General features: G+C 48.4%; 1 protein-coding gene across 2 annotated transcripts in view; it reads right to left on the bottom strand.

Moving 5' to 3' along the window:
- The window catches only part of NUP188 (nucleoporin 188), a 761,473-nt gene that overhangs the window by 499,739 nt on the left and 233,747 nt on the right, over positions 1–27,987 (bottom strand). For both annotated transcript variants that reach the window (XM_078646272.1, XM_078646271.1), the window contains exons 15-16: positions 21,572–21,698; positions 5,085–5,240 (exon numbers count right to left, since the gene is read on the bottom strand). In XM_078646272.1, coding sequence (XP_078502398.1) covers positions 5,085–5,240; positions 21,572–21,698 — 283 coding nt within the window. The remainder of the gene's footprint in view (positions 1–5,084; positions 5,241–21,571; positions 21,699–27,987) is intronic.

The raw sequence follows: 27,987 nt of genomic DNA on the forward strand, positions 1-27,987 counted from the left end.
GGCCTGTGTGCACACCACAACAGACCAGGCATCATGGCCTGTCTGCACACCACAACAGAACCAGGCATCACGGCCTGTGTGCACACCACAACAGACCAGGCATCACGGCCTGTGTGCACACCACAACAGAACCAGGCATCACGGCCTGTGTGCACACCACATCAGAACCAGGCATCACGGCTTGTGTGCACACCACAACAGGACCAGGCATCACGGCCTGTGTGCACAACAGACCAGGCATCACGGCCTGTGTGCACACCACAACAGACCAGGCATCACGGCCTGTGTGCACACCACAACAGACCCAGGCATCACGGCCTGTGTGCACACCACAACAGACCCAGGCATCACGGCCTGTGTGCACACCACAACAGAACCAGGCATCACGGCCTGTGTGCACACCACAACAGAACCAGGCATCACGGCCTGTGTGCACACCACAACAGAACCAGGCATCACGGCCTGTGTGCACACCACAACAGAACCAGGCATCACGGCCTGTGTGCACACCACAACAGAACCAGGCATCACTGCCTGTGTGCACACCACAACAGAACCAGGCATCACTGCCTGTGTGCACACCACAACAGAACCAGGCATCACGGCCTGTGTGCACACCCCAACCGAACCAGGCATCACGGCCTGTGTGCACACCACAACAGACCAGGCATCACGGCCTATGTGCACACCCCAACAGACCAGGCGTCACGGCCTGTGTGCACACCACAACAGAACCAGGCATCACGGCCTGTGTGCACACCACAACAGAACCAGGCATCACGGCCTGTGTGCACACCACAACAGAACTAGGCATCATTGCCTGGGTGCACACCACAACAGACCAGGCATCACGGCCTGTGTGCACACCACAACAGACCAGGCGTCACGGCCTGTGTGCACACCACAACAGACCAGGCGTCACGGCCTGTGTGCACACCACAACAGAACCAGGTGCATACCACAACAGAACCAGGCATCACGGCCTGTGTGCACACCACAACAGAACCAGGCATCACGGCCTGTGTGCACACCACAACAGAACCAGGCATCACGGCCTGTGTGCACACCACATCAGAACCAGGCATCACGGCCTGTGTGCACACCACATCAGAACCAGGCATCACGGCCTGTGTGCACACCACAACAGAACCAGGCATCACTGCCTGTGTGCACACCACAACAGAACCAGGCATCACGGCCTGTGTGCACACCACAACAGAACCAGGCATCACTGCCTGTGTGCACACCACAACAGAACCAGGCATCACGGCCTGTGTGCACACCACAACAGAACCAGGCATCACGGCCTGTGTGCACACCACAACAGACCAGGCGTCACGGCCTGTGTGCACACCACAACAGAACCAGGCATCACGGCCTGTGTGCACACCACAACAGAACCAGGCATCACAGCCTGTGTGCACACCATAACAGAACTAGGCATCACTGCCTGGGTGCACACCCAAACCGAACCAGGCATCACGGCCTGTGTGCACACCACAACAGACCAGGCATCACGGCCTGTGTGCACACCACAACAGACCAGGCATCACGGCCTGTGCGCACACCACAACAGACCAGGCGTCACGGCCTGTGTGCACACCACAACAGAACCAGGCATCACGGCCTGTGTGAACACCACAACAGACCGTGATGCCTGGGTGCACACCCAAACCGAACCAGGCATCACGGCCTGTGTGCACACCACAACAGACCAGGCATCACGGCCTGTGTGCACACCACAACAGACCAGGCGTCACGGCCTGTGTGCACACCACAACAGACCAGGCATCACGGCCTGTGTGCACACCACAACAGAACCAGGCATACCTGCCTGTGTGCACACCACAACAGACCAGGCATCACGGCCTGTGTGCACACCACAACAGACCAGGCATTACGGCCTGTGTGCACACCACAACAGACCAGGCGTCACGGCCTGTGTGCACACCACAACAGACCAGGCGTTACGGCCTGTGTGCACACCACAACAGAACCAGGCATCACGGCCTGTGTGCACACCACAACAGAACCAGGCATCACTGCCTGTGTGCACACCACAACAGACCAGGCATCATGGCCTGTGTGCACACCACAACAGACCAGGCATCATGGCCTGTGTGCACACCACAACAGACCAGGCGTTACGGCCTGTGTGCACACCACAACAGAACCAGGCATCACGGCCTGTGTGCACACCACAACAGAACCAGGCATCACTGCCTGTGTGCACACCACAACAGACCAGGCATCACGGCCTGTATGCACACCACAACAGACCAGGCATCATGGCCTGTGTGCACACCACAACAGACCAGGCATCATGGCCTGTGTGCACACCACAACAGACCAGGCATCACGGCCTGTGTGCACACCACAACAGAACCAGGCATCACTGCCTGTGTGCACACCACAACAGAACCAGGCATCCCTGCCTGTGTGCACACCACAACAGACCAGGCATCACTGCCTGTGTGCACACCACAACAGACCAGGCATCACTGCCTGTGTGCACACCCCAACCGAACCAGGCATCACGGCCTGTGTGCACGCCACAACAGACCAGGCGTCACGGCCTATGTGCACACCACAACAGACCAGGCGTCACGGCCTGTGTGCACACCCCAACCGAACCAGGCGTCACGGCCTGTGTGCACACCACAACAGAACCAGGCATCACGGCCTGTGTGCACACAACAACCGAACCAGGCATCACGGCCTGTGTGCACACCACAACAGAACCAGGCATCACTGCCTGTGTGCACACCACAACAGAACCAGGCATCACTGCCTGTGTGCACACCACAACCGAACCAGGCATCACGACCTGTGTGCACACCACAACAGAACCAGGCATCACGGCCTGTGTGCACACCAGAACAGAACCAGGCATCACGGCATGGGTGCACACCACAACAGACCAGGCGTCACGGCCTGTGTGCACACCACAACAGACCAGGCGTCACGGCCTGTAGGCACACCACAACAGACCAGGCGTCATGGCCTGGGTGCACACCACAACAGACCAGGCGTCACGGCCTGTGTGCACACCACAACCGAACCAGGCATCACGACCTGTGTGCACACCACAACAGAACCAGGCATCACGGCCTGTGTGCACACCAGAACAGAACCAGGCATCACGGCCTGTGTGCACACCACAACAGACCAGGCATCACGGCCTGTGTGCACACCACAACAGACCAGGCATCACTGCCTGTGTGCACACCACAACAGAACCAGGCATCACTGCCTGTGTGCACACCACAACCGAACCAGGCATCACGACCTGTGTGCACACCACAACAGAACCAGGCATCACGGCCTGTGTGCACACCAGAACAGAACCAGGCATCACGGCCTGTGTGCACACCACAACAGACCAGGCATCACGGCCTGTGTGCACACCACAACAGACCAGGCATCACGGCCTGTGTGCACACCACAACAGACCAGGCCTCACGGCCTGTGTGCACACCACAACAGACCAGGCATCACGGCCTGTGTGCACACCACAACCGAACCAGGCATCACGGCCTGGGTGCACACCACAACAGACCAGGCGTCACGGCCTGGGTGCACACCACAACAGACGAGGCGTCACGGCCTGGGTGCACACCACAACAGACCAGGCGTCACGGCCTGGGTGCACACCACAACAGACCAGGCGTCACGGCCTGGGTGCACACCACAACAGACCAGGCATCACTGCCTGTGTGCACACCCCAACCAAACCAGGCACCACGGCCTGTGTGCAAACCACAACAGACCAAGCATCAAGGCCTGTGTGCACACCACAACAGACCAGGCATCACGGCCTGTGTGCACACCACAACAGAACCAGGCATCACGGCCTGTGTGCACACCACAACAGAACCAGGCATCACTGCCTGTGTGCACAGCACAACAGAACCAGGCATCACGGCCTGTGTGCACAGCACAACAGACCAGGCGTCACGGCCTGTGTGCACACCACAACCGAACCAGGCATCACTGCCTGTGTGCACACCCCAACCGAACCAGGCATCACGGCCTGTGTGCACACCACAACAGAACCAGGCATCACGGCCTGTGTGCACAGCACAACAGACCAGGCGTCACGGCCTGTGTGCACACCACAACCGAACCAGGCATCACTGCCTGTGTGCACACCCCAACCGAACCAGGCATCACGGCCTGAGTGCACACCACAACAGACCAGGCGTCATGGCCTGGGTGCACACCACAACAGACCAGGTGTCACGGCCTGGGTGCACACCACAACAGACCAGGCGTCACGGCCTGTGTGCACACCACAACAGACCAGGCGTCACGGCCTGTAGGCACACCACAACAGACCAGGCGTCATGGCCTGGGTGCACACCACAACAGACCAGGCGTCACGGCCTGTGTGCACACCACAACAAACCAGGCATCACGGCCTGTGTGCACACCACAACAGACCAGGCATCACGGCCTGTGTGCACACCACAACAGACCAGGCATCACGGCCTGTGTGCACACCACAACAAACCAGGCATCACGGCCTGTGTGCACACCACAACAGACCAGGCATCACGGCCTGTGTGCACACCACAACAGAACCAGGCATCACTGCCTGTGTGCACACCACAACAGACCAGGCATCACGGCCTGTGTGCACACCACAAAAGACCAGGCGTCACGGCCTGTGTGCACACCACAACAGACCAGGCGTCACGGCCTGTGTGCACACCACAACAGACCAGGCGTCACGGCCTGTGTGCACACCACAACAGACCAGGCGTCACTGACTACTCCCTCAACATCCACAGCAGAGAGCCAGGCCTAGCACCTACTCCCTCAACAACTACAGCCGACAGGCAGGCTCAGTACCCAACGACTGGAACAGTTGGCCTGGCCCTTTAACCTAGAGCATAATCTGGTTCAGTAACCAGCACTCGTAGGGAAGTCCAGTCCAGCATTAACAAAACACATATCCCTGCGACTTCACCAGCAGCAGACAGCGCAGTATCAACATTGAGTACCAATGTACCCCCTGCTCCATCAGAACCGCCCACCACAACAGAAGACATGTAAAGGTAGGTCATCCCTTCCCGTCTCACCTGCTGTGGAGACCACGTGCAGGAGCATCTCAATCTCACAAGTGAATAACGTCCAGCTGCTGAAGGAGAATTCCCAACGGACAAGGAATGCCTGACCTTCCATCAAAACCTGTCCGAGAGTGCCCTGAGGGATTCGCAGGTTCGTCTGGCCAACTCCTGAAAGAGAAATCATTAACCAGAGATAGTGAATACACATGGAAGCACTATTATCTGGGAGCTTGGAAACATTACTTGCCGGTCGTCCTCGTTTACAATCACAGCAATGTTTCCTGATGTCACAAACACTGAATGCAGCCTCAGATTTACACAAACACTGAATGCAGCCTCAGATTTTAACAAACACTGAATGCAGTCTCAGATTTACACAAACACTGAATGCAGCCTCAGATTTACACAAACACTGAATGCAGCCTCAGATTTACACAAACACTGAATGCAGCCTCAGATTTAGACAAACACTGAATGCAGCCTCAGATTTACATAAACACTGAATGCAGCCTCAGATTTACACAAACACTGAATGCAGCCTCAGATTTAGACAAACACTGAATGCAGCCTCAGATTTAGACAAACACTGAATGCAGCCTCAGATTTACACAAACACTGAATGCAGCCTCAGATTTACACAAACACTGAATGCAGCCTCAGATTTACACAAACACTGAATGCAGCCTCAGATTTACACAAACACTGAATGCAGCCTCAGATTTTACACAAACACTGAATGCAGCCTCAGATTTACACAAACACTGAATGCAGCCTCAGATTTACACAAACACTGAATGCAGCCTCAGATTTACACAAACACTGACTGCAGCCTCAGATTTACACAAACACTGAATGCAGCCTCAGATTTTAACAAACACTGAATGCATCCTCAGATTTACACAAACACTGACTGCAGCCTCAGATTTACACAAACACTGAATGCAGCCTCAGATTTTAACAAACACTGAATGCATCCTCAGATTTACACAAACACTGAATGCAGCCTCAGATTTTAACGAACACTGAATGCAGCCTCAGATTTACACAAACACTGAATGCAGCCTCAGATTTACACAAACACTGAACGCAGCCTCAGATTTACACAAACACTGAATGCAGCCTCAGATTTACACAAACACTGAATGCAGCCTCAGATTTACACAAACACTGATTGCAGCCTCAGATTTTACACAAACACTGAATGCAGCCTCAGATTTACACAAACACAAACACTGAATGCAGCCTCAGATTTACACAAACACTGACTGCAGCCTCAGATTTACACAAACACTGAATGCAGCCTCAGATTTTAACAAACACTGAATGCATCCTCAGATTTACACAAACACTGACTGCAGCCTCAGATTTACACAAGCACTGAATGCAGCCTCAGATTTTAACAAACACTGAATGCATCCTCAGATTTACACAAACACTGAATGCAGCCTCAGATTTTAACAAACACTGAATGCAGCCTCAGATTTACACAAACACTGAATGCAGCCTCAGATTTACACAAACACTGAATGCAGCCTCAGATTTACACACACACTGAATGCAGCCTCAGATTTTGAGGTTGCATGTGAGGGCTTAGCTGCATGAACAGATATGCCTCTGTGCTGTCTATTTCAGTTTCTAGACAGTACAAGTGAACAGGGAAGCCATCTTATGTATATTTATTTATTTATTTATTCAAAGTTTTGTATAGCGCGAACAAGATCCTTACAGATATCAGAGCGCTTCACAAAGAAAGGGTAGGGGCAGTAGGAATGAACAGAGAAAATGGGAGCAATATAATAGTCATTAACATGGTAGGATAATAATAACATACATAAAACATGTCAATATACAATCAGGTAAACAAGTAATATAAGATGGCACAAGTCATTGTTCCCACTACAGAGGAGTTCAGGTACACCATGGGTGTGTGGATGGCTTATATCAATGTTTTAGTATAGAGAGAACTGAGTGGGGGCATCAGGAGAGTGAATCAGTAAACCAACGTGTATCATATATTGGACGGTAGTAAGAGAGTAGCGTAGTGGTGTCCCCATCACGTAGAAGTATAGTGCCAAAGGACCAGGTGAACAGTGATGCAAAGCAATGCAGAGTCTCTGATCCAGCACCTATAAGGTTCAGGAGATCTTGGCCAGAAGGATGGTTTTCACCTCTTTCTTGAAGAGTGCAGTGGAGGAGATAAGCCTGGTTTCAGGAGGGAGCGCATTCCAGATCCTGGGTGCCATTCCTGAGAAGGAGCGCTTGTATGTTTTCTCTTTCCGGAATCTACGAGGTTTCAGGAGTAGATTTTTTGTACTTCTATTGGATCTTGAGCCTCCTGATATAGACAACTTTTTAGCGAGGTAGTTGGGTGCATTGTGGTGCAAGGCCGCGTGTGTCATAACTGCAATTTTTAGCTGTATTCTGGCTTCAAAGGGCAGCCATTTTAGAGACTTTAAGTCTGGGGATATATGCGAATGTTTTCTTGAGCCAGTAATGAGTCTCGCGGCAGCGTTCAGGGAGGCTCTTAAGGGTGCTGTTGTGGATAGCGGGAGTCCGCTGAGGGCCACAATTCCGTAGTCTATTCGAGGGATGACTAAAGCTTGTACAGCAGTTTGGAAGTCTTCGGCCGGGAGGAAGGGTTTAATTTTCCTCAGTGTGTTGATTTGGAAATTAGCTGTTTTTGTGGCTTTGCTAACGTGCTGCTGCATGTTGAGTTTGGCGTTGAGTGTGATGCCTAGGGATTTCGCCGAATCCACGATGGTAGGTTGGACATTGAGTGCTGTTAGGTTTTTGAGCCAGGTTTGGGTGGTGGAAATTTTCGCCGGGGGTGAGATGAGTAGGAACTCAGTTTTCAGAGCATTTAGTTTGAGGTGATTATCGGCCAGCCAGGATTGAGTGTTAATAAGCGTGGAATTCAGATGTTTGATATCTTCCGGGGATTGTAGCTTTAGGTAAAGTTGTGTGTCGTCGGCGTACATATGGAATTGGACATTGGAAGCTTGGAGCAAGGTGGCGAGCGGTTCCATGACGAGGTTGAACAGTGTGGGGGAGAGGGAGGATCCTTGTGGAACACCTAGATCTGCAGGCACAGGTGTAGATAGCACATTGTCGATCTTGAACTTCTGAGACCGATTGTGAAGGAAGGACGAAAACCATTTGAGAACAGTTCCCGATAGACCCATTCTAGAGCTTAGCAGCTCCAGCAAGTTCTCATGTTTGACCGTGTCAAATGCTGACGAGAGGTCAAGAAGGATGAGGAGGCAGGACTCATTGCGATCAAGAATTTGGAGGGCGTCATCAATTATGTGTGTCATAGCTGTTTCCGTGCTATGTTTCGCTCGGAAGCCTGATTGATGAGGGTTGAGGAGGTCAAATTGGTCAATGTGTTTTGTTAGTTGGAGTTGGACACATTTCTCCAGCAGTTTGGCCAGGGTGGGGATATTGGTGATGGGCCGGTAATTGTTTAGGTCAGACGGATCAGCTGTAGGTTTCTTGAGTATAGGCGTGACTTGCCCCACCTTGAGGGAGTCTGGAATGAGACCTTGTTGCAGGGAGCTGTTGATGATTTTGGTCCAGAGAGGGAGGAGCAAGGGGATGAAGTCTTTTACAGCATTAGCAGGTAGAGGGTCTGTGAGGTGATTAGAGGGCTTCAAGGTGCAGAGCAGTTTGTGTATTGCTTCTTCCGAGTAGGTATCGAAGACCAGCCAAGATGCCTTGTTTTTAGGTTGAGTGTTAGCCATTCTGGTGTGGTTGGGGAGTCGGATTACATCCATGATGAGGTCATTTCTTATGTTGTCAGTCTTTAGCTTAAAGAAAGCAGAGAAGGCTTCACAGTGTGGGGTGTCGCTTGTTGTGCTGTTTGATTGTAAAGGTTGTGTCTTTGTTTGGGTCTTGATTAGTTCGAACAGCTTTCTTGGCCTGTTTTTTGCTTGATCCAACTGGCGGCTAAAGAAGTCCGACTTTGTGCGTTTTATTTTCCTAAAGTAGGCATTTCTCTTGTTCTTAAGCCTTTTGAGGTGAAGTGCTGAAGGGTCCGATCTCCAGGTGCGCTCTGCCATTCGCATAGTACGCCTGTCGTCATTGAGTCTATCATCATACCAGGGGTTAGAAATTTTGGTGGAGACTCTTCAGTTGCAGTGGGGCGACTTCATTGACTATTGTATTCATAGAGTCAAGGTAGTGGTTGATCAGTGATTGAACATCCGAGGCACCAGAAGGGGGAAGGAGGAGATTGCCGATGTGGGGAGGCAGGGTAGAGGGGTTAAGATTCTTCATGTCCCTTTTCCATGTTTTGGATTTGATTGGTTGAGTCGAGTTAGGTTTAACTTTTTCATTGATAAAGAAGGTGATAATGTGGTGATCTGACCAGTCGCAGGGTAGAATCGCCTCCAGTTGTGTAGAGTTCTCTTTGGCAATGATGAGATCGAGTATCGAGCCTTTGTCGTGTGTTGGTCTATCGCATATTTGGGTGAGGTCAAGCACATTAAGGAAAGTTTTGAGACTATTCACCACTGTGTCTTTCTGATCGTTCCAGTGGAGATTGAAGTCACCCAGGTAGACTTGGGTGGTCTGCTGACCGGCATTGGAATTGATCATGTCCATGAGTTGTTGGGTGAATATGAGATTGTCACCAGGCGGGTGATAGATGAGATGTAAAGCACAAACTTGCTTGCCCTCGCTGGTGATGTCGAGGCAGAGGAGTTCACAGGAGGAAAGGGAGGGGGAGGTGACTTTAGTAACGGAGAGGTTGCTCCTAAAAATGCATGCAATTCCCCCGCCCGTCTTGCCAGGAGACCTGTCCAGCCTAATGATGTGATAATTGGGGGGGACTAGGATGTCCATAATCGGGGTAGAGGCTTCAGTAAGCCACGTTTCCGTTAGAATGGCTAGGTCCAGATCCATGGCTGAGACGAGATCAGCGATATTGGAGGAGTGTCTTTGGGCCGATCTGCAGTTCAGTAGGATGCACTTGAGTTTGGGAGCGAGAAGGGTGGTCGAGCTTTCTAGTGTGAGGGGGACTTCTCTGAGGTTGTTAGGGACGGAACCTCTGTTGTTGAGTGATGGGCGCCTCAGAGGGTTTGTAAGAATTGTGGGTATGGGGATGTGTGTGTTGGATATGTGTTTTACCGGACCTGGGCCACAAGAGCGTAGGAGAGAGCATAGGTCGCGGTCCGACAATGGGTTGAGGGCACGACGGGGGCGGTGGGAGTTATTGCGAACTGGGATAGTCGGCCAGCGCGGGTGTCGTTGGAGGCGAGGGTATGTAGGGAGGGTGCGTCGTTTGTGGGGTAGAGGGATGGTGGGACGTGGACTGGGCTGTGAGGAGAGAAGGTCTTTGATTGCGTGGACATCTTTTTTGATTTGTAGAATATCCTCTTTGACTTGTTGGAGGTTGGATAAAGTCAGGTCAGGAGGTGCATTGGGGATGGGGTTGGTGGTGAGAGCCATTGGTGAATGGTTGAGTAGTGAGCTGGAAAGCGGGCAGGGTATCGAGGGGGGGGATATACTAGCGTTGTTGGAAGGTTCTGCGGTGCTAATGAGTGGGGTGGCATTCAAAGTGTGGGCGTGTTTGTGGGCGAGGGGTGTGGGTGAAGTAGGTGGTGGGTGGGAGGCATAGGTAGTGACGTCAGTGGGAGACGGTGCCGGAGAGTAGAAGAGTGAGTGAAGGCTGAAGACAGTGGGGGAGACAGGAGGGTAGTGAGGGCTGAGAATAGGAGGTGGGAGAGAGGGGGATGCTAAGGTAAGGGAGGCGGTATGTTCTGTATCTTTTATTGGGAGGGTGAGAGTGTCGTGGGTGGGAGTGGGGAGGGAGCTGGGGCGGGAGAGGGGTCTGCCTTGGGGGGGATGGGAGGGGGGGTGGATAAACTCCAGGTGGTGGTGTGTTCAGATGGTGGCGTGTTGTGGGTGGGAGTTGTTATGTCAGGGGGGCGAGGGATGGGGGGGGTATGAGTGGGGATAAGAGGGGTCATGTTAGAGGGGCGGCTAGTATATGTGATGGAGAGATTTGTGACTGTCCTTGGGGAGTGTGAGGCGTTAACAGCTGGTGGGCCGTTTACTGGGGTGCTGGGGGTAGAGGTGTTGTAGGTGGGGGCAGCGACATCAGGGGTGATAGTGCTGGTGGAGTTCTGGGTGGGGGTCCGCAGCTTGGAAAGGTGCTCTTTGAACTTGGGGAACAGGTTGTCTAGTAGTTCCAGGTTCTTGTCCGTGGATTGAATTAGGACAATCCCGTTATTGTAGATAGTAATGGTAGTCCTGCCAGGGAAGAGGTGGGAAGGTGTGATAGAGAGAGTTAGGCCATGAGTTGTTTTCCTGGTGGTGGAGACGGTGAGTAGGGATAGGAACGCTTTTCTCCATTGGGCTCTGCGTGAGGTGTGGAAGATGATATCAGTATTCAGGGCTCCATTGCCCGGTGAGAAGTAGGTGTCGGCAAAGGGTGTTTCAGGGTGCGACCTCAAGAAGTTATGTTTAAAACGTTTAGTGGCTTTTTTGGTGAGTGTAGAAGGGTAGTTAATTCTAAAAGTGTGCCTGCCGTTGAGCTCCATTTTAGTAGGGCTGTGATGTTGGGTGTAGGAGATAGGAAGACAATAAAAGCTGTCAGCCGCTAGTTACAGGGCAAAGGAATGACACTAGTGAGTGACCAGAAGTATAAGAGGTAGAAATCATATATATATATGTACTGGGAACTGGTCATTACGAGTTCGCCAGCTACTTGATAGCTTTACTAAAACCCATGGTGTTTGGAATCAAACAAAGTGTCTTAAAAAAGTCTGTACTGCTACAAGTACAAGATCTATTATGACTTGCATCCAGAGGGCACCTTAGAGGTGCCCCTGAAAAACCTACCACTATCTATAGTGCTGGCTGAGTGGTACGCCACGCACACGTTTCTGACCTGCTGCAGGTCAGAGCCCACGTTTTCTGAGACCAGAAACAATGCCTGCTCCAGAGGAAGGGGTTCACACCTCCTCCAGTAGGATGGCTAGTGATTTAGCATATCAAGGTCAGGGGCTTCGAAGTCTCTGCCGCCTTGGATATGCGACCCCGGCTTTCACCAGACCTGGGAAATGCCACCCCCTGCCCAGAGGTTCATTTGGCACCAGTACAGACAGGAAATTCACTATGCAAGTGTAGGAAAGAGCCCGTTTGCATGGTTACGTCCACCATTTGCCTGATGTTTGATACTTCTTGACTAAGTGTGCCCTGGGTTTCTGCTAATCAGGTACCCATGGCCCGTGTCCTTCCTCCACAACTGTACTTTTGCACTCAAATTGGCACTCCTTTGGCCTACATAGAAGTCCCTTGTAGAAGATGCCAGGGGGACCGAGGGCCTTGTAGCCCGGGAAAGTTTGAGGGCTAAAGCATATATGTTGCCACTGTCAGAGACTCCTCATCTGACCCATAGTCACTGCAAGTGCAGCCTATGTGCCAGGGGGAGACCCTAAAATTACAAGTCGACATGGCATACTTTCCCTGTGGGACATGCCCACCAAAACACTGCCTGTGCAATACGTTAGTCACCCCTCTAGCAGGCCTTGCGGCCCTTAGGCAGAGTGTAAAATACCACAGGTGAGGGCACAGTGGCATGAGCCCTGCCCCCCTACAGTACCTGTGCCATTCACAGGTATTTTAAGTGCAGTGAAGTAATTTTAGACCATGGGCAGGGAGTTTGGCTCCCTGAAATCTACAGCTCCATGATGGCTTTACTGAATGCTGAGAAGTTTGGTATCAAACGTCTTAGACCATTAAACCCACACTGATGCCAGTATTGGAATGAATATAAAATGCACTCAGACGGCATCTTAAAAATTTCCCCTGAAAAACGACCTTACTCGTGTCCTACCTGAGTTGCTGCTCGCCAGCTGCCACCCCCAGACATGTTTCTGGACCCCTAGGTCAATAGCCTCTCGCTCTCGGGGTCCTGAAATAAAGCACATCCTGGGCAGAGGTGCCACGCCTCCTCCCGCAAGGATTGGTGGAGTCCACGAAGAGGAAGCTTCAAAGGCATGCCTCCTTTGTGAGCTGACCCAGACATTTGCTGCTTCCAGCAACTGGCCCCTACCAGTCCTAGCCCCCTTTTTGGAAAGGAAAATCGGCGAGAAAACAAAGATAGGAGAGGTGTGCCCACCTTTGCCAACCCCACGCCTCAGGTGAAGGAGTCGAGGCGAAGTACAACTCTCAGTTCCCGCCATCTTGAAGATGGGGGACCCAGCCAACCTGAGAGAGGGTTATGCCACCCTCCCACTGAACAGTGGCATAATAGGGGGTGTACCCACCCCAAGGAAGGGACCCAATTGGTCCCAATCTTTACCTACCTGAAACGCCCATAAATTTAGTATTTAGGAGCAATCCCAAACCTTGCCTCCTCAGACAAGCAAGAAGGACCGAAGAGCTGTGCTGAAGGGAGAAGAGGAGGACACCAACTGCCTTTGCCCCAAGCTCTACTGGCCTGTCCCGACCTCGACCTGCTCCAGCGGAATCTGGGGGTGTCCTGCAGTCAGCAGCCCCCCAGAACTGGTGGTCCGCGTTGTTCCAGCACTCCCTTGCTTGAATTTTTCCCTAAACAGTATCATAATTACATGATATGACAACGTTGGGCATTTAACCCCTTCCTGTGGGGTGCTGCGCACGACCGTTGGCTGACGCAGCCCCGCCCACTCCGTCGAACGCTCGCACCGCGGCGGGAATTGCCGCCGCGGTAAACGGGGTTAATCTAACGTGCCACACGAACATCCCAAAATTACGCAGTGCAATTTAAACTTCACTCAGGACCTAGTTGAAAGCACACGCCAGCACAGTCAAAGAGTTTAATTGTATGATGTTTCTACTTTTGATTCTTTCTCTCGCTCCGCTTCCTTTCAGCTCACTGCTTTTAGTTATTGCAACATGACAGAAAATGCATATATTTATCCGGATATGTATATGTTTTGTGATAACAGATGTTGTAACATAGCGCACTTGCTTAAAGAGTACCATTTATCTTTTTTTGGACTGAAAAGTCAAAGATATCTAAATAAAATCTATTAAAGAGTAGGTAGCAACGACTCACTTGTAAACAGAAGGCACTTGGGATGCATGCACGCAGCACGTGCACGGTCTTGTCTGCCTTACGGCAATCGTCACAACTTTTCTTATCCGCTTGTTAAATAAACAAGCAGATAAGAAAAGTCTTCACGACAGCCGCGAAGCAGGCGATCGTGTCCAGAGGGGCCGTCCTAAAAGGTGAATGGGTGGCAACCAAAAACCCTCCTTTTCAATGGGAAGCCAGTGTTTAAAACTTTTTAGTTTAAAACTTCTTAAAACTGCCTTGATGACTATAGCTCTCGCAGGCGACGAGCGCATGCGCACTCCAACGCCAGGCGAGACCTAAAAATGAGGCAAAAGCAGGAAAAGCACTCCGAAACCAGAGATCATTAAAAACAGGTGTAATGGTCGCTAGCTGTCTGGCTAGATTGACCAGGTGCATCCAAAATTGTCTAAAGATGGTTGGTCAGACAGCTGACGTCCATTACGCCTGTTTTTAATGATCTCTGGTTTTCCACCATTAAAATAACTTTGGGATAAAACCAGACATCCTTTAACTTGCACTACTTTCACTGCTGCACTGACACTATCTCACCCAAACCGCTCCGCTGTAATGAGGCATTGTAGCACATCAGGGAGGCACTCGGCCTCTCTGGTGGGAACCCAATGATTAAGCATGTCACCAACTAGGTTGGTGAGTGAGGGTTCTTTTAAATAAGTGGTTTACATCGTGCTGTTCTCCCTCCCTTCCTTCGTATTCACTCTTTTGTTGTTACCAAGTTTACACGTTAGGGGGAATAAGAGTGATTATCCCTATCTCTCGTTGATATTATAGTAAAGCTAGAAGCACATACAGTCACTGGCTGAACTTAGGAAACTTACTATGTGGGGCACATGAGACTAAAACATTGCTGCATTACACTGCTTACTTTTGAAGACTACTTGCAATGATTTGTAATCGCACTTGGGACTGTTAAACCTGATTAAAAAGAAATGATTTAGGCTTGCAGCCCTATTAAACACCCAACACCGAAGAAACATTCTTTGCTGTGGCAGTGCATATCAGAAAACCAGCAATCAAAGTGCCCTACTTTGGACCTAGGATACTTCTCGGATCCCCATTCCCCCAGAATTTTTTGAGGCTTATACTGCTGATAAAAATCGTTCTTCCCCTGGCAGCGCCACCTAAAATGTATTTTTCATTCAGGCAAATTGGCATTCAGATCCAACAAAATATGTACCCCTGCAAACAACGTCAAACCCAGTGAAAGAGCTGGAAAGGTAGCAAGCCAAGAATAAAATGTAATTTACTCTAGCTAGCCCAGAAAAGACGTTAGGCGTTAGAACAAATTGTGAGTGCAAGGAAGACACCAGCATATTTGGCTTCATGGTCAGAGTGGATATCAGGTCTCAGGCTCATGCGCTCTAGGTCCACTCCAGTATGCTTAGCTGCAGTCTCAGAATATCACAGGCATGTGAATGGTTCATGGACCCCCAAGTCCACTCCAGTATGCTTGGCTGCTTGCTCAGCAATGGACTTCAGGCGTCAGAAGGCCCTATGCGCTCTTGGTCCACTCCAGTATGCTTGGCTGCTTGCTTAGCAATGGACTTCAGGCGTCAGAAGGCCCTATGCGCTCTTGGTCCACTCCAGTATGCTTGGCTGCTTGCTCAGCAGTGGACTTCAGGCATCCGAAGGGCCTATGGGCTCTAGATCCAGACCAGTACGCTTGGCTGCATGCTCGGAACATATCATAGGCAGGCACCTGAACGGCTCATGGTCCCTAAGTCCACCCGAGTATGCTTGGCTGCTTGTTCAGCAATGGACTTCAGGCCTCCGAAGGGCCTATGGCCGCCAGGGTCACTCAAGTATGCTTGGCTGCATGTTCCAAAAGGACCTCAGGCCTCTGGAGTGAAGTTGAAAGAGCTACTTACCTGCAATAATGATCTTTCTGGTGGATAGTCTACCTGCAGATACCTCACAGTAAAATAATCCCAGGTGCCAGACTGAATCCGAAAACTTCAAAGCTCTCATGTCACCAGTAGGGGCGCAGGCATTGTATCAATGCTAGAAGTGATATCAGATGACGCCACCAAAGACAAATAGCACACACCCTGGCGCAACAATGTCCATTCCCATCTTTTTTCCTACCCTTTGAGGCATGAGGACAGATTGACGTTGACTCCCTGTTAAACTGTACTGTTCGGGAACGTGCCTGGAGAAAGGCTTGAGATGCAGGATGTCTGCATAACTAGACTTTCTGGGGAAGGGAAGGGCGAGAGAAAGGTTGGGTCTCCTGGAGATGGACGATAGTGCCTGGAGACTAGCCCATTGACCGCTGGCAACGAAGAAGGCATTTTTCTGGCTGCCAGGACAGGTTCCACCAATGCCTCAATGAATGGGAGCAAGTGTTCAGATAAAGAAAAACCAAAGGTGGTGATGGACGGAGCGTTGACAATACAAACACTCACCCCCAGTCAACTGATCTGGGTTTAATCCATCACTGTTCTTTAGCCCACTCCGCCAGTGTTCAGGTGTCAGACCAGAGGGAAGTAACACCAATGTGAGGACATTGGAATTAACGTCTATGGACAGCAATTGTAAACCCAAAATCTCTGCTGCTTTCTTGACCACTTGCTGGAAGAAGAAAACCTCCGGAGCTGGTGGTCCAGTTGAAGTCTCCATCTTTAGAGAAATATCGAGGCCACTATTTGAAGACAACCCTAGTACCTCATAGGTACCCTTCATCTTGACCGAAAGTCATCACACACCAGCATACATTACAAACGATCGATCATTTAGCAATTAACACAGGTCATTTCTCACATTGCATTTCACATACCTCCACAAACTACAACTTTCACACACCTCCAACACACACACAGTCTTACTGGAAGTACACAATCACATCCACAGCCCTTCAAATGTGCATATTATCACACAAACACACAATATAATACCACCCATATTATACAACAATTACAACACACGCATGGTACACCAAACATATACCCAAAAGAACACAAATGAATCAATGAACAAACTACCCCACAGCCCTTACCATTGGCAGTGGTGCAACATAATCAAAACATTAAAGTACTATATTTCCATGCAAACTTCGATACAATATCAATACTACCAAGAAATCTCCTAGTGAAAAAGTAAGAGTGACAAAATGGGCAAACGGTAGTAAAGCAGTTCTCATGCAACGCGTTTCATCGATTTTCGATGAGAGAGAGAACAGTATAAAAAAAAGTGCCTCATATAAAAATATAAATTTAAATAACAGCTCTTGTAAATAACGATTGCCATTACAATTTGACCACACTATGATTCTGGGAGAGGCATTTCAACTCCCAGTAATTCAAGTCCCATGTCTGTCAAAATTGAGTGTGCTTAGGAAAAGAATAAATGCCAAAATGGTATACTGAAAGATGTACCACAATGCTTTATTTCACATTATGTGTGTGTGTATGCATGTGTGTGAAAATGATCGAAGTGGAGAAAATTTCAAACCATGTATAAACTAAAATGTAATAAAAACATTAGTCATTAGATGTGCATTCGTACATTTTCAAGGACTAAATTTTTGCTCTGTTTGACTTTCTGCAGCTAAGATTTCTCCAAGGGAAGCATATAACCATGAATACAAAAACCAAGTACGACTGACATAATTGAATTAAATCTTGAATTGTAACATTTATTTACAATGAACAAACTTACTGTTTAAAAATAAGTCAGTGATAGTAATGTAATGTTATTAACTATTTGTTGTAATACTTTTAACTGGCCCGAAAATGGAGTCTCACTTGGCTCTTGAATAAGGGTCATCTGCCCAGCTCCTCCTTACGGAGGCAGGAAGCCTATGTGCCACTGCTCGTCCTATGCATTGGTGCTTACTCTTTTTACGACACACATTCTATCTGACAGTTGTATGAAGTCAAACAGCTTTAATCACGGTGCATCAATGTCAAAAAGACAATAACAATAGGTGCTCCAATAAATGTTAGATGAAGGTGCGAGGTGATGAATGTGAACGAAGTATGCAACTGTATTACTTAAAATATGCGATCTATACCAGGTGTCTCCAACCCGTCGATCGCAAGCTACCAGTAGCTCACTGAGGCCCTGTGAGTAGCTTGTGGCAGCTTTTTATTTTGTAGCCCTTTATTGTCCTTGTTGTTTTTTGGCCTTTTTTCAGTAGCCGTTGCCCGCCCTCACCCATACCTGCTGCTCTGATAAGCTCAATTAAGCTTAGATGAGGCTGGCGGGGCGGGCTGGAGAGGACATCATTAGAGTTATACTCGCGCCACCTGCCTTCCGCAGCCTGGCACCTCGCTTTCATCCCGCAGGACATGTTCCACTGCAGAGCAGCAGGGGCTGGAGAGCTTGGTAATGAGCAAGTGGTGTGGCACAGGCAGTATTGAACTGCTACCCTACCAGTACCCGTGCCACTTGCATTTTCGAGGCAGGCACTGCATCTTTGTTCTGCGTGTGAAGCAGCAGATCGACCTGTAAGCCCTGGCCTGAATTAGTTGTTCTTGTTGTGTAGTTGTATTTCACAGCCAAAGGCACCAAAAATATTCTCCCCCAGAACCACGGTCAGTGAAGAGTATGGAGGGCGTGAAGAGAGTGAGGAGGGGGAGAAGAGATCCGTGATGCTAACCATTAAAATAAAAATGTCAAAACGTACTTCACAATATTGGCAGTGAAACAAACCTAAACTGATCATACCAAAATTCACTAATTTAAAATGCACTTGTGAATTACAATATTTTGTGCAACATATAGATTCCCAGAGATAGCATTCCCTAATGGAAAATAAAACTACGGTGGCCATTTACTGTTGTTTTGCCTTTAAAATGCTGAAAATGGATTTTTGGTGTTTGGTGAAAGTTACACTCAGAGGTCAAGAATATGCTTCACGTGCCACGATGCCTAACTCAATGGCAAACTTTTGGAGTGAGCAAACAACATCCGTAGGATGCAGCAAAAAGAATTAGCAAGATAGTAGACGTTTCCCAGCAAACTGCATTTTCATCACGATAAAGATTGCTGGCTTATTTTATGAAATATCTAAAAATAAAATGATTTGCAGGGGGATCTTGAAGTACAGACCCCCTGATTTAAGCTCTCAAAGTATAGTGGGTGTGAATGGATGCCAACTCAGAAGTTATAAATACCTCTGCTCAGAGATGTTTTATACGTGGGCAAAGTGGACTCTGGCCCAAGGCCCCAGCCTTCCAGGGGGCCGTGATAGAGCAAGCTCTGTTCTTCACAGTCTTGCACTTATAACCGTGAATAATTCTTCAACATATTGTTTTATTGTTTAACTTTAATTTATTATTAATGTCTGTGAAAGTCTATTACAGACGTTTTTGCAGAGAAATGTTGTGTTTGTTTCATGCAACATCCATAAATAAAGTTTCTATTAGATCAAAACAAGAGCTCCTATATGAGAAATAGGAGGGTGTCTCATGAATTATTTGCAGTAATATTAGTGAGCTGCTGAAATACACCATTGAAAACATACCCCACTATCCCTGAATATATCAAATGTAACCGCTTTAGACTCTGCACTGTCAGTGACCTGACCAAAGACTGCATGCAAGAGCTGAGAATGGATCATAAATTCAAAGCTGTTCCGAACAGGGGCCTCCAAGATACCTTTGGCCCAGGCCCAAAAAATCCATAAGATGTCCATATCTCTGCCTTTGGCCTGGCTTATAACACTTTCACCAGGGGACATATTTGCCGTCAGGGCAGGAGAGAAGGGCAGCTCGCCTTGATGGGAAGTGGTCTTTTGGGAAGCAGTAAGGGAGTCATGTATGGCCTACAGGTGAAGGCCAGAGATCATCAGCATGAAGATTAAGGGTTCATTTCATCCCCTCCACCCATAGTTACCGTCTGTTTAAATTTGATTACATTGCAACTAATTAAACTAAGGGTTCACCATCATGGATAATGGGAAGGACTTCACGTTGAGGAGCACGGCAAGGCCAACCAATGCGCTGATTAGCTCAGATGAGGTCAGTGTTTTCTAGGGAACCCAAGTATTTTGTTCAAACCACAGTATGGGCTCTGAAGAAATTAGGCTTGCCTTAAAAAGTCAATGAAACTGCACGTGAGAGAGTCTCTCGGAAAAATGCGCGAGTTGCTTGGCCCTTAGTAGCTCACTATGATTTTCACTGATCAGAAGTAGCTCTCACTGCAGAAAAGGTTGGAGACCCCTGATCTATACACTATGTGAACCTTTATCTGGTCCGTGTATGCAGGTGAGTACCACACCATTATAACCAACACTGCTTGTAGACAAATATGAATCCCAGAGGGACAATTTGCCTTGTGTCAGGAAAGAAAGGCCAAGTGATGGGAAGCGCGGAGGTCAGTAGGGCACAGTACACATTTCACTTACGGAACTGTAAAACACTATGATTTAGGTTGCATGTAAGGTTTATAACTTAAACCGCGTAGCGTGCAGCCGTTTGTGTTCCCGTGGTAATTTCACTCGCTTCAGCAGTCCTATGCAGTGATAAAACGCGGCAGTCGCCGTACCGTCACTGGCGACTGACTCACGCCCTGGCTCGGTGCAGGCAGGCTTTCACAGATCTTTGAAAAATGGCGGATGAAGCATGCTAATAAACAGGCTTCAATAACTAAGACAAGCGGCCCCTAATGAAAATGCATACCTTATTTTCAAAGGTTATACTGGCTGGAACACCCCCAGTGCAAAGCAGTTCACAGAGCCTGTAAGTATAATTGGAAGGGCGAAGTACAGCGGGTTACCTCCTCTCCGGGTGTTTAATTACAACAACAAACAAGGGAGGTCGGCCGGGGTGGTGCCCAGTGCACATGCATGGTGGCATGCTTTCACTTTAAACTGCGTTTAAAGTGAAAGCACGTCATGTTTAAAGCGAAAGCACGCGTTTTTAACAAAATGGCATGGGACTGTCCACTGTCCCACAGACACGAGCATGCTATCTGCTTTGAACAGATGGCGAGCGCAGCCATCTTTGTCCATGAAGACGCGTGCATGAGCCCACGGGGAGAATTGATTCCAAAAGAGCACCTCTGGCGAGAGCAGCGCGTGCGCTGCTTTCACCAGGCGAGACCTAAAATGGAGCGGGCTGTGCATTCTAGTCACTGTAAATGAGAGAGCCTTAAGTAATTCTTAACAGTACAAAAGTTAATTTGAGGTGAAGTTAATGACAAGGAAGCGAAATCTCTGGGTGGGCAGTTGAAACGTGTTAGAGGTTCCCCCATATAAAGGGGCATAGTTTCATGCACCTGAAACAGAAGCAGCCTCTTTCAAGGAAGGGACGAGCGACAGCCACGTCTTTGCCTAATAAAAGAGAGTAGGGACTTCTACTAGGTTTTGTGGAATATACTCATTCATGTCTACTTAGCCTGAGGAAAGTACTTCTTAGCATCTGGGAAGAGGAACAGAGCTCAGGACATTGTAAACTAAGCAGAGTCTTACCAAGTGCATAGAGGAGTTTAGGTGCCCGTCTCCTCCACAGCGTCTCATCCTCATGCGCAATCACATCATTGGGTTTGTGCTTATACAACTCTGTGTAGAAAGACATCTTGTCTAGGAAACTGTACACCTGCAGGAAGAGAAGTGTGGTCAGAAGTAAAGACACCACAGACTGCTAAGAAGGAAACAAGAGCACAGTAGAATTCAGAGTAGAAACTGCTATTAGCTTGCAATTTTAGTTCTTGTTAATGGGCAGTGTCTTTTGAAATCATAAGCCTTAAAATATCTCCATCTGTTTGTGGATCAGAGAACACATTTCATAGATAATGTTTTCAGGTTTAAAAAAGCATACATGTCTAAGAACTCAAGGTAGGAGGTGTTAACTTTTATTCTATTCTTCGTTCAAATAAACATTTAGAAATTAAAGTCAACACTATAATATACATTTGGCTGAGGTTCTCAAAGGAGGGCATGGTACAAAGAAGTAATATACTCTGCATAGGATTATTTCGACACTGCTCCTTTAAGGAATTCAGGAGGTCGACTGATCCAGAATGCAAAGCAGCATCAGTCAGGAACTTCACTGACAGAAGGATCAGAGGAAAGATATTGTTATCCAGTTTCCATCAATTTTCCAGTAGAATAGGTAGGCAAAAGTGGTTCATAAGTTCAAAGTAGATGCACATGAAAGAGTCTAAGAACTTAAGTAGGTTGTAATTCTCCGTCAGTGTACATTCTTTGATAATTTAATGTCAAAATGCTTAGAAAATTCCTCTCTCGACCCCAGAGAATGCTCAACCAAAACTAAAGAGGGAAAAGTATCATGTTCCTCACTCTGTACACTTTATTAATCCTGATTGATTCATTGACACATCAGATTCTTCTACGGCGCAGATCGGGTCTGCCTCGCCAAAGACTTCCAGGGTCTCAGAGTATGAGCGATACATTTTGCTGTTGGATCACCACATATCTCTCTGTTGCCAAATTGTCTTTTGTCTCCTGAAGACAGACTAAGAGTCGCAGTGGGTCTTGTCATGCTCCGGCAAAAGGCACGTTACAGATGGTGAAAAGGTCAGGCTAAGGGTACTTGGAGTGGCACTTAGGGTATCTCTTGAAGGGTGTCTGATCCATTGCTTTCTACATGTCTTCATTCTTTGGCACCAGGAAGGATGATGTGCTGGCCCAAATGGCAAGGTGCCCCGAGGGCCACAAGGCCCAGTTATTCGATGACGAGGTCTTTGGTGGTTGGAGTGGAGGAGGTCGATGGAACAGTAGGCAAGGCACATCACAAGGTCTTCTCTGCAACAGGAAGGAAAGACAAAAGGCTCCGGGGCTACGCCGGTCAATGTCGAGACCGGGAGCAATGTTTATACCAGGTGTCTCCAACCCGTCGATCGCAAGCTACCAGTAGCTCACTGAGGCCCTGTGAGTAGCTTGTGGCAGCTTTTTATTTTGTAGCCCTTTATTGTCCTTGTTGTTTTTTGGCCTTTTTTCAGTAGCCGTTGCCCGCCCTCACCCATACCTGCTGCTCTGATAAGCTCAATTAAGCTTAGATGAGGCTGGCGGGGCGGGCTGGAGAGGACATCATTAGAGTTATACTCGCGCCACCTGCCTTCCGCAGCCTGGCACCTCGCTTTCATCCCGCAGGACATGTTCCACTGCAGAGCAGCAGGGGCTGGAGAGCTTGGTAATGAGCAAGTGGTGTGGCACAGGCAGTATTGAACTGCTACCCTACCAGTACCCGTGCCACTTGCATTTTCGAGGCAGGCACTGCATCTTTGTTCTGCGTGTGAAGCAGCAGATCGACCTGTAAGCCCTGGCCTGAATTAGTTGTTCTTGTTGTGTAGTTGTATTTCACAGCCAAAGGCACCAAAAATATTCTCCCCCAGAACCACGGTCAGTGAAGAGTATGGAGGGCGTGAAGAGAGTGAGGAGGGGGAGAAGAGATCCGCGATGCTAACCATTAAAATAAAAATGTCAAAACGTACTTCACAATATTGGCAGTGAAACAAACCTAAACTGATCATACCAAAATTCACTAATTTAAAATGCACTTGTGAATTACAATATTTTGTGCAACATATAGATTCCCAGAGATAGCATTCCCTAATGGAAAATAAAACTACGGTGGCCATTTACTGTTGTTTTGCCTTTAAAATGCTGAAAATGGATTTTTGGTGTTTGGTGAAAGTTACACTCAGAGGTCAAGAATATGCTTCACGTGCCACGATGCCTAACTCAATGGCAAACTTTTGGAGTGAGCAAACAACATCCGTAGGATGCAGCAAAAAGAATTAGCAAGATAGTAGACGTTTCCCAGCAAACTGCATTTTCATCACGATAAAGATTGCTGGCTTATTTTATGAAATATCTAAAAATAAAATGATTTGCAGGGGGATCTTGAAGTACAGACCCCCTGATTTAAGCTCTCAAAGTATAGTGGGTGTGAATGGATGCCAACTCAGAAGTTATAAATACCTCTGCTCAGAGATGTTTTATACGTGGGCAAAGTGGACTCTGGCCCAAGGCCCCAGCCTTCCAGGGGGCCGTGATAGAGCAAGCTCTGTTCTTCACAGTCTTGCACTTATAACCGTGAATAATTCTTCAACATATTGTTTTATTGTTTAACTTTAATTTATTATTAATGTCTGTGAAAGTCTATTACAGACGTTTTTGCAGAGAAATGTTGTGTTTGTTTCATGCAACATCCATAAATAAAGTTTCTATTAGATCAAAACAAGAGCTCCTATATGAGAAATAGGAGGGTGTCTCATGAATTATTTGCAGTAATATTAGTGAGCTGCTGAAATACACCATTGAAAACATACCCCACTATCCCTGAATATATCAAATGTAACCGCTTTAGACTCTGCACTGTCAGTGACCTGACCAAAGACTGCATGCAAGAGCTGAGAATGGATCATAAATTCAAAGCTGTTCCGAACAGGGGCCTCCAAGATACCTTTGGCCCAGGCCCAAAAAATCCATAAGATGTCCATATCTCTGCCTTTGGCCTGGCTTATAACACTTTCACCAGGGGACATATTTGCCGTCAGGGCAGGAGAGAAGGGCAGCTCGCCTTGATGGGAAGTGGTCTTTTGGGAAGCAGTAAGGGAGTCATGTATGGCCTACAGGTGAAGGCCAGAGATCATCAGCATGAAGATTAAGGGTTCATTTCATCCCCTCCACCCATAGTTACCGTCTGTTTAAATTTGATTACATTGCAACTAATTAAACTAAGGGTTCACCATCATGGATAATGGGAAGGACTTCACGTTGAGGAGCACGGCAAGGCCAACCAATGCGCTGATTAGCTCAGATGAGGTCAGTGTTTTCTAGGGAACCCAAGTATTTTGTTCAAACCACAGTATGGGCTCTGAAGAAATTAGGCTTGCCTTAAAAAGTCAATGAAACTGCACGTGAGAGAGTCTCTCGGAAAAATGCGCGAGTTGCTTGGCCCTTAGTAGCTCACTATGATTTTCACTGATCAGAAGTAGCTCTCACTGCAGAAAAGGTTGGAGACCCCTGGTTTATACACATCCGAACCCGATGGCAGAGAAAAACAATCTAACCATGGAGTCAGTGCCCATGCGCATTCAGGACTAGAAAGACTTTTTCAAAGAAAATAAAGTTGCCACAGTCCAAGCCCAACACTAGATGGCAGCTCTATGCAGAGTAAGTACCTCTACAGACACACATACTACAAACAAATTATTATCCACATATGCAAACAAGCTAAACAGAGAAACTAGGCAGACTAAATCTTCCATTTTAGAGTCTGTCTCACTGCAATAATGATTTGCCAGAGTGCAGGCTGATCCGCCCAAAGCCAAAGGGGCTACCTTGCAAATCTCAGTGACTGGAGCATTTCTCATGAGAGCCTCGGTGACGGAGTTCACTCTTGTGAACAGACCCAGGCTTTCCATGACAGGCCTAGTAGCCTTTTGGCAACAAGCAGTCATGTGGGAGAGTAAACCATCTGCCTAGAAACAGGATGTCATATCGATGTGGCTATAAAAATTTACAAATATAATGAAACTTCTCTGCTGGGAAAGTCTAAAGAAATATACAAACAAAATAGATTAATTTAAATGAAATTCAGAGATTTTTTAAAAGGAAAGTGGGATTAATTCCAAGTACACTATTTCCATGAAAGATTTAGAGACTGGTTTAGAGTTTGGCGAGATGGGCTCACCTCCAGCAGACGCATGCTTCCTCGGCATCAAGTACACTATTTCCATGAAAGTTTTAGAGACTGATTTGAGTTTGGCGAGATGGGCTCACCTCCAGCAGACGTATGCTTCCTCGGCATCAAGTACACTATTTCCATGAAAGTTTTAGAGACTGATTTGAGTTTGGCGAGATGGGCTCACCTCCAGCAGACGTATGCTTCCTCGGCATCAAGTACACTATTTCCATGAAAGTTTTAGAGACTGATTTGAGTTTGGCGAGATGGGCTCACCTCCAGCAGACCCATGCTTCCTCAGCATCAAGTACACTATTTCCATGAAAGTTTTAGAGACTGATTTGAGTTTGGCGAGATGGGCTCACCTCCAGCAGACCCATGCTTCCTCGGCATCAAGTACACTATTTCCATGAAAGATTTAGAGACTGATTTGAGTTTGGCGAGATGGGCTCACCTCCAGCAGACGCATGCTTCCTCGGCATCAAGTACACTATTTCCATGAAAGATTTAGAGACTGATTTGAGTTTGGCGAGATGGGCTCACCTCCAACAGACCTGTGCTTCCTCAGCCCCATTTAGAAGTGCAGGTATTACATGGTTTACAGCTGAAGACCATCTGCTGGGGTTTCTGGCAGAAGAGAGGGTCATGGCACCAATTTTCCATGAAAGGCGCTGCAATGTAGGTTTATGAATCTGCTTAAAGGGAGGAGCTGTGAAGTTAGAGCGAACTATAACTCCCACAGTGAAGGAGGTTTTTTTCCCAGGATGTCTGATTACTGTATTGTGAAGAAAGACATTTGGCTTGTGCCTCTGCGATAAGCCGTTATGATGGTTAGGTATACTTTAATCAAAGAAAATTGATGTTTGGAACGAGCGAAGTGCAATAAGTAAAGCAGGATGACATTTTCCTTGAAGAAGAGAGGGTTGTGACTTTCCGGGCACCAAATAATAAATTGTTTCCACTTGAATGCATTGGAGCTCCAGGTAGATTTTGTTCTGCTTCCTGAAGAAGTTTCACACAGCCAGGTGGTAGATTTAAGTGGCCACATTTTGTGATCTCAGGAGCCTCTCAGCCAAGTTCAAGGACAGTGCAATGGGGTGGAGGAAGATCTACCCTCCCATCCTGGACGTTAGACTGTGTGAGCATGGAATGGAAGTTTCTTGAGGAGTTTGAGTGATAGATGAAGTATCTCTGGAAACCGCCATTGCCATGGCCACTCTGGAACTATCCGGATCAAGGTAGAGGGGGCTCGTTTGCATTTGATGATTACGAACGGTGTTCGTGGTATTGGGGAAAAGCTGGATCCGTAGTTTGGACATTTTGCTCGGAGGCAAATCAATTTACCTCTGGTAAATGCTAATCTTGAAAAATTGAATCTAAGACGCTGTAATCTACTTGTGATTTTCATAGAAGCATCTGTGAGCAGAAGCACTTCCTTGTTTTGAAGACCTGGTAAGTGACTAGCTTGAAGAGATACATTTCGTGCTAGTAACTCAGTGCCAAACTGCTTGGGCTTCTAATGATCGAGTTCTTGATCTTGTAACCTCTGTGCTTGTTTAAATTGTAAATGTAATTGTATTTATATAGCGCTTACTACCTCTGACGGACATTGAAGAGATTTTTGGAGAGTAGCACGCTACTATGGAACCCAAAGATGGATTGGTGGTTGTTGGACCCGGCCTCGTGGCGTGGTCCTACCCCTCCCGCATGGCGGGCCCCGGACGACATCGGCCCTCCATCCAGCCCGGGTCGGCCTCGGGCACACCTCTGCACGCCCTCCAAACCACCAGATCCGCCACCCGGCGGCCCACAACCACTGACACGGCACACTCGGGCCGCCCCAGCATTACCGGTCCGGTGCCCACCCCGGACCCTCATTCTAGGCCCGACGCCATCTTGGGCCCATCACGTCACAGACACGTGGTCCCGGCCCAGCCGCGGCCACGGCCCCAGCGAGCCCGCCATCGAGGCACCAAGAGCCCTCCGGGTGGTAGAGTGGCCACTCAACCAGAGACAAGGCGAGGGGAGTTTCGATGGCTCTCCAACCATCCCCGGATGCCTGGTTTCGATCACCCTCCGGCCTCCCTGGGGTCTGGCCCCACCCCCTGCTGGGTGTCTGGACACCATCATCCCGGCCCCCCTGACCCCCAGGCGAGAGGGCCCGGACATCAAAGGACTCCAGACCTATATCTGGGCCAGCCCCGGAGTAGGACGGCAGTTGTATCCCGGAGTC

This window comes from Lissotriton helveticus, chromosome 5_1 (assembly GCF_964261635.1).
Source record: "Lissotriton helveticus chromosome 5_1, aLisHel1.1, whole genome shotgun sequence".
Classification (NCBI taxonomy): Eukaryota; Metazoa; Chordata; class Amphibia; order Caudata; family Salamandridae; genus Lissotriton; species Lissotriton helveticus.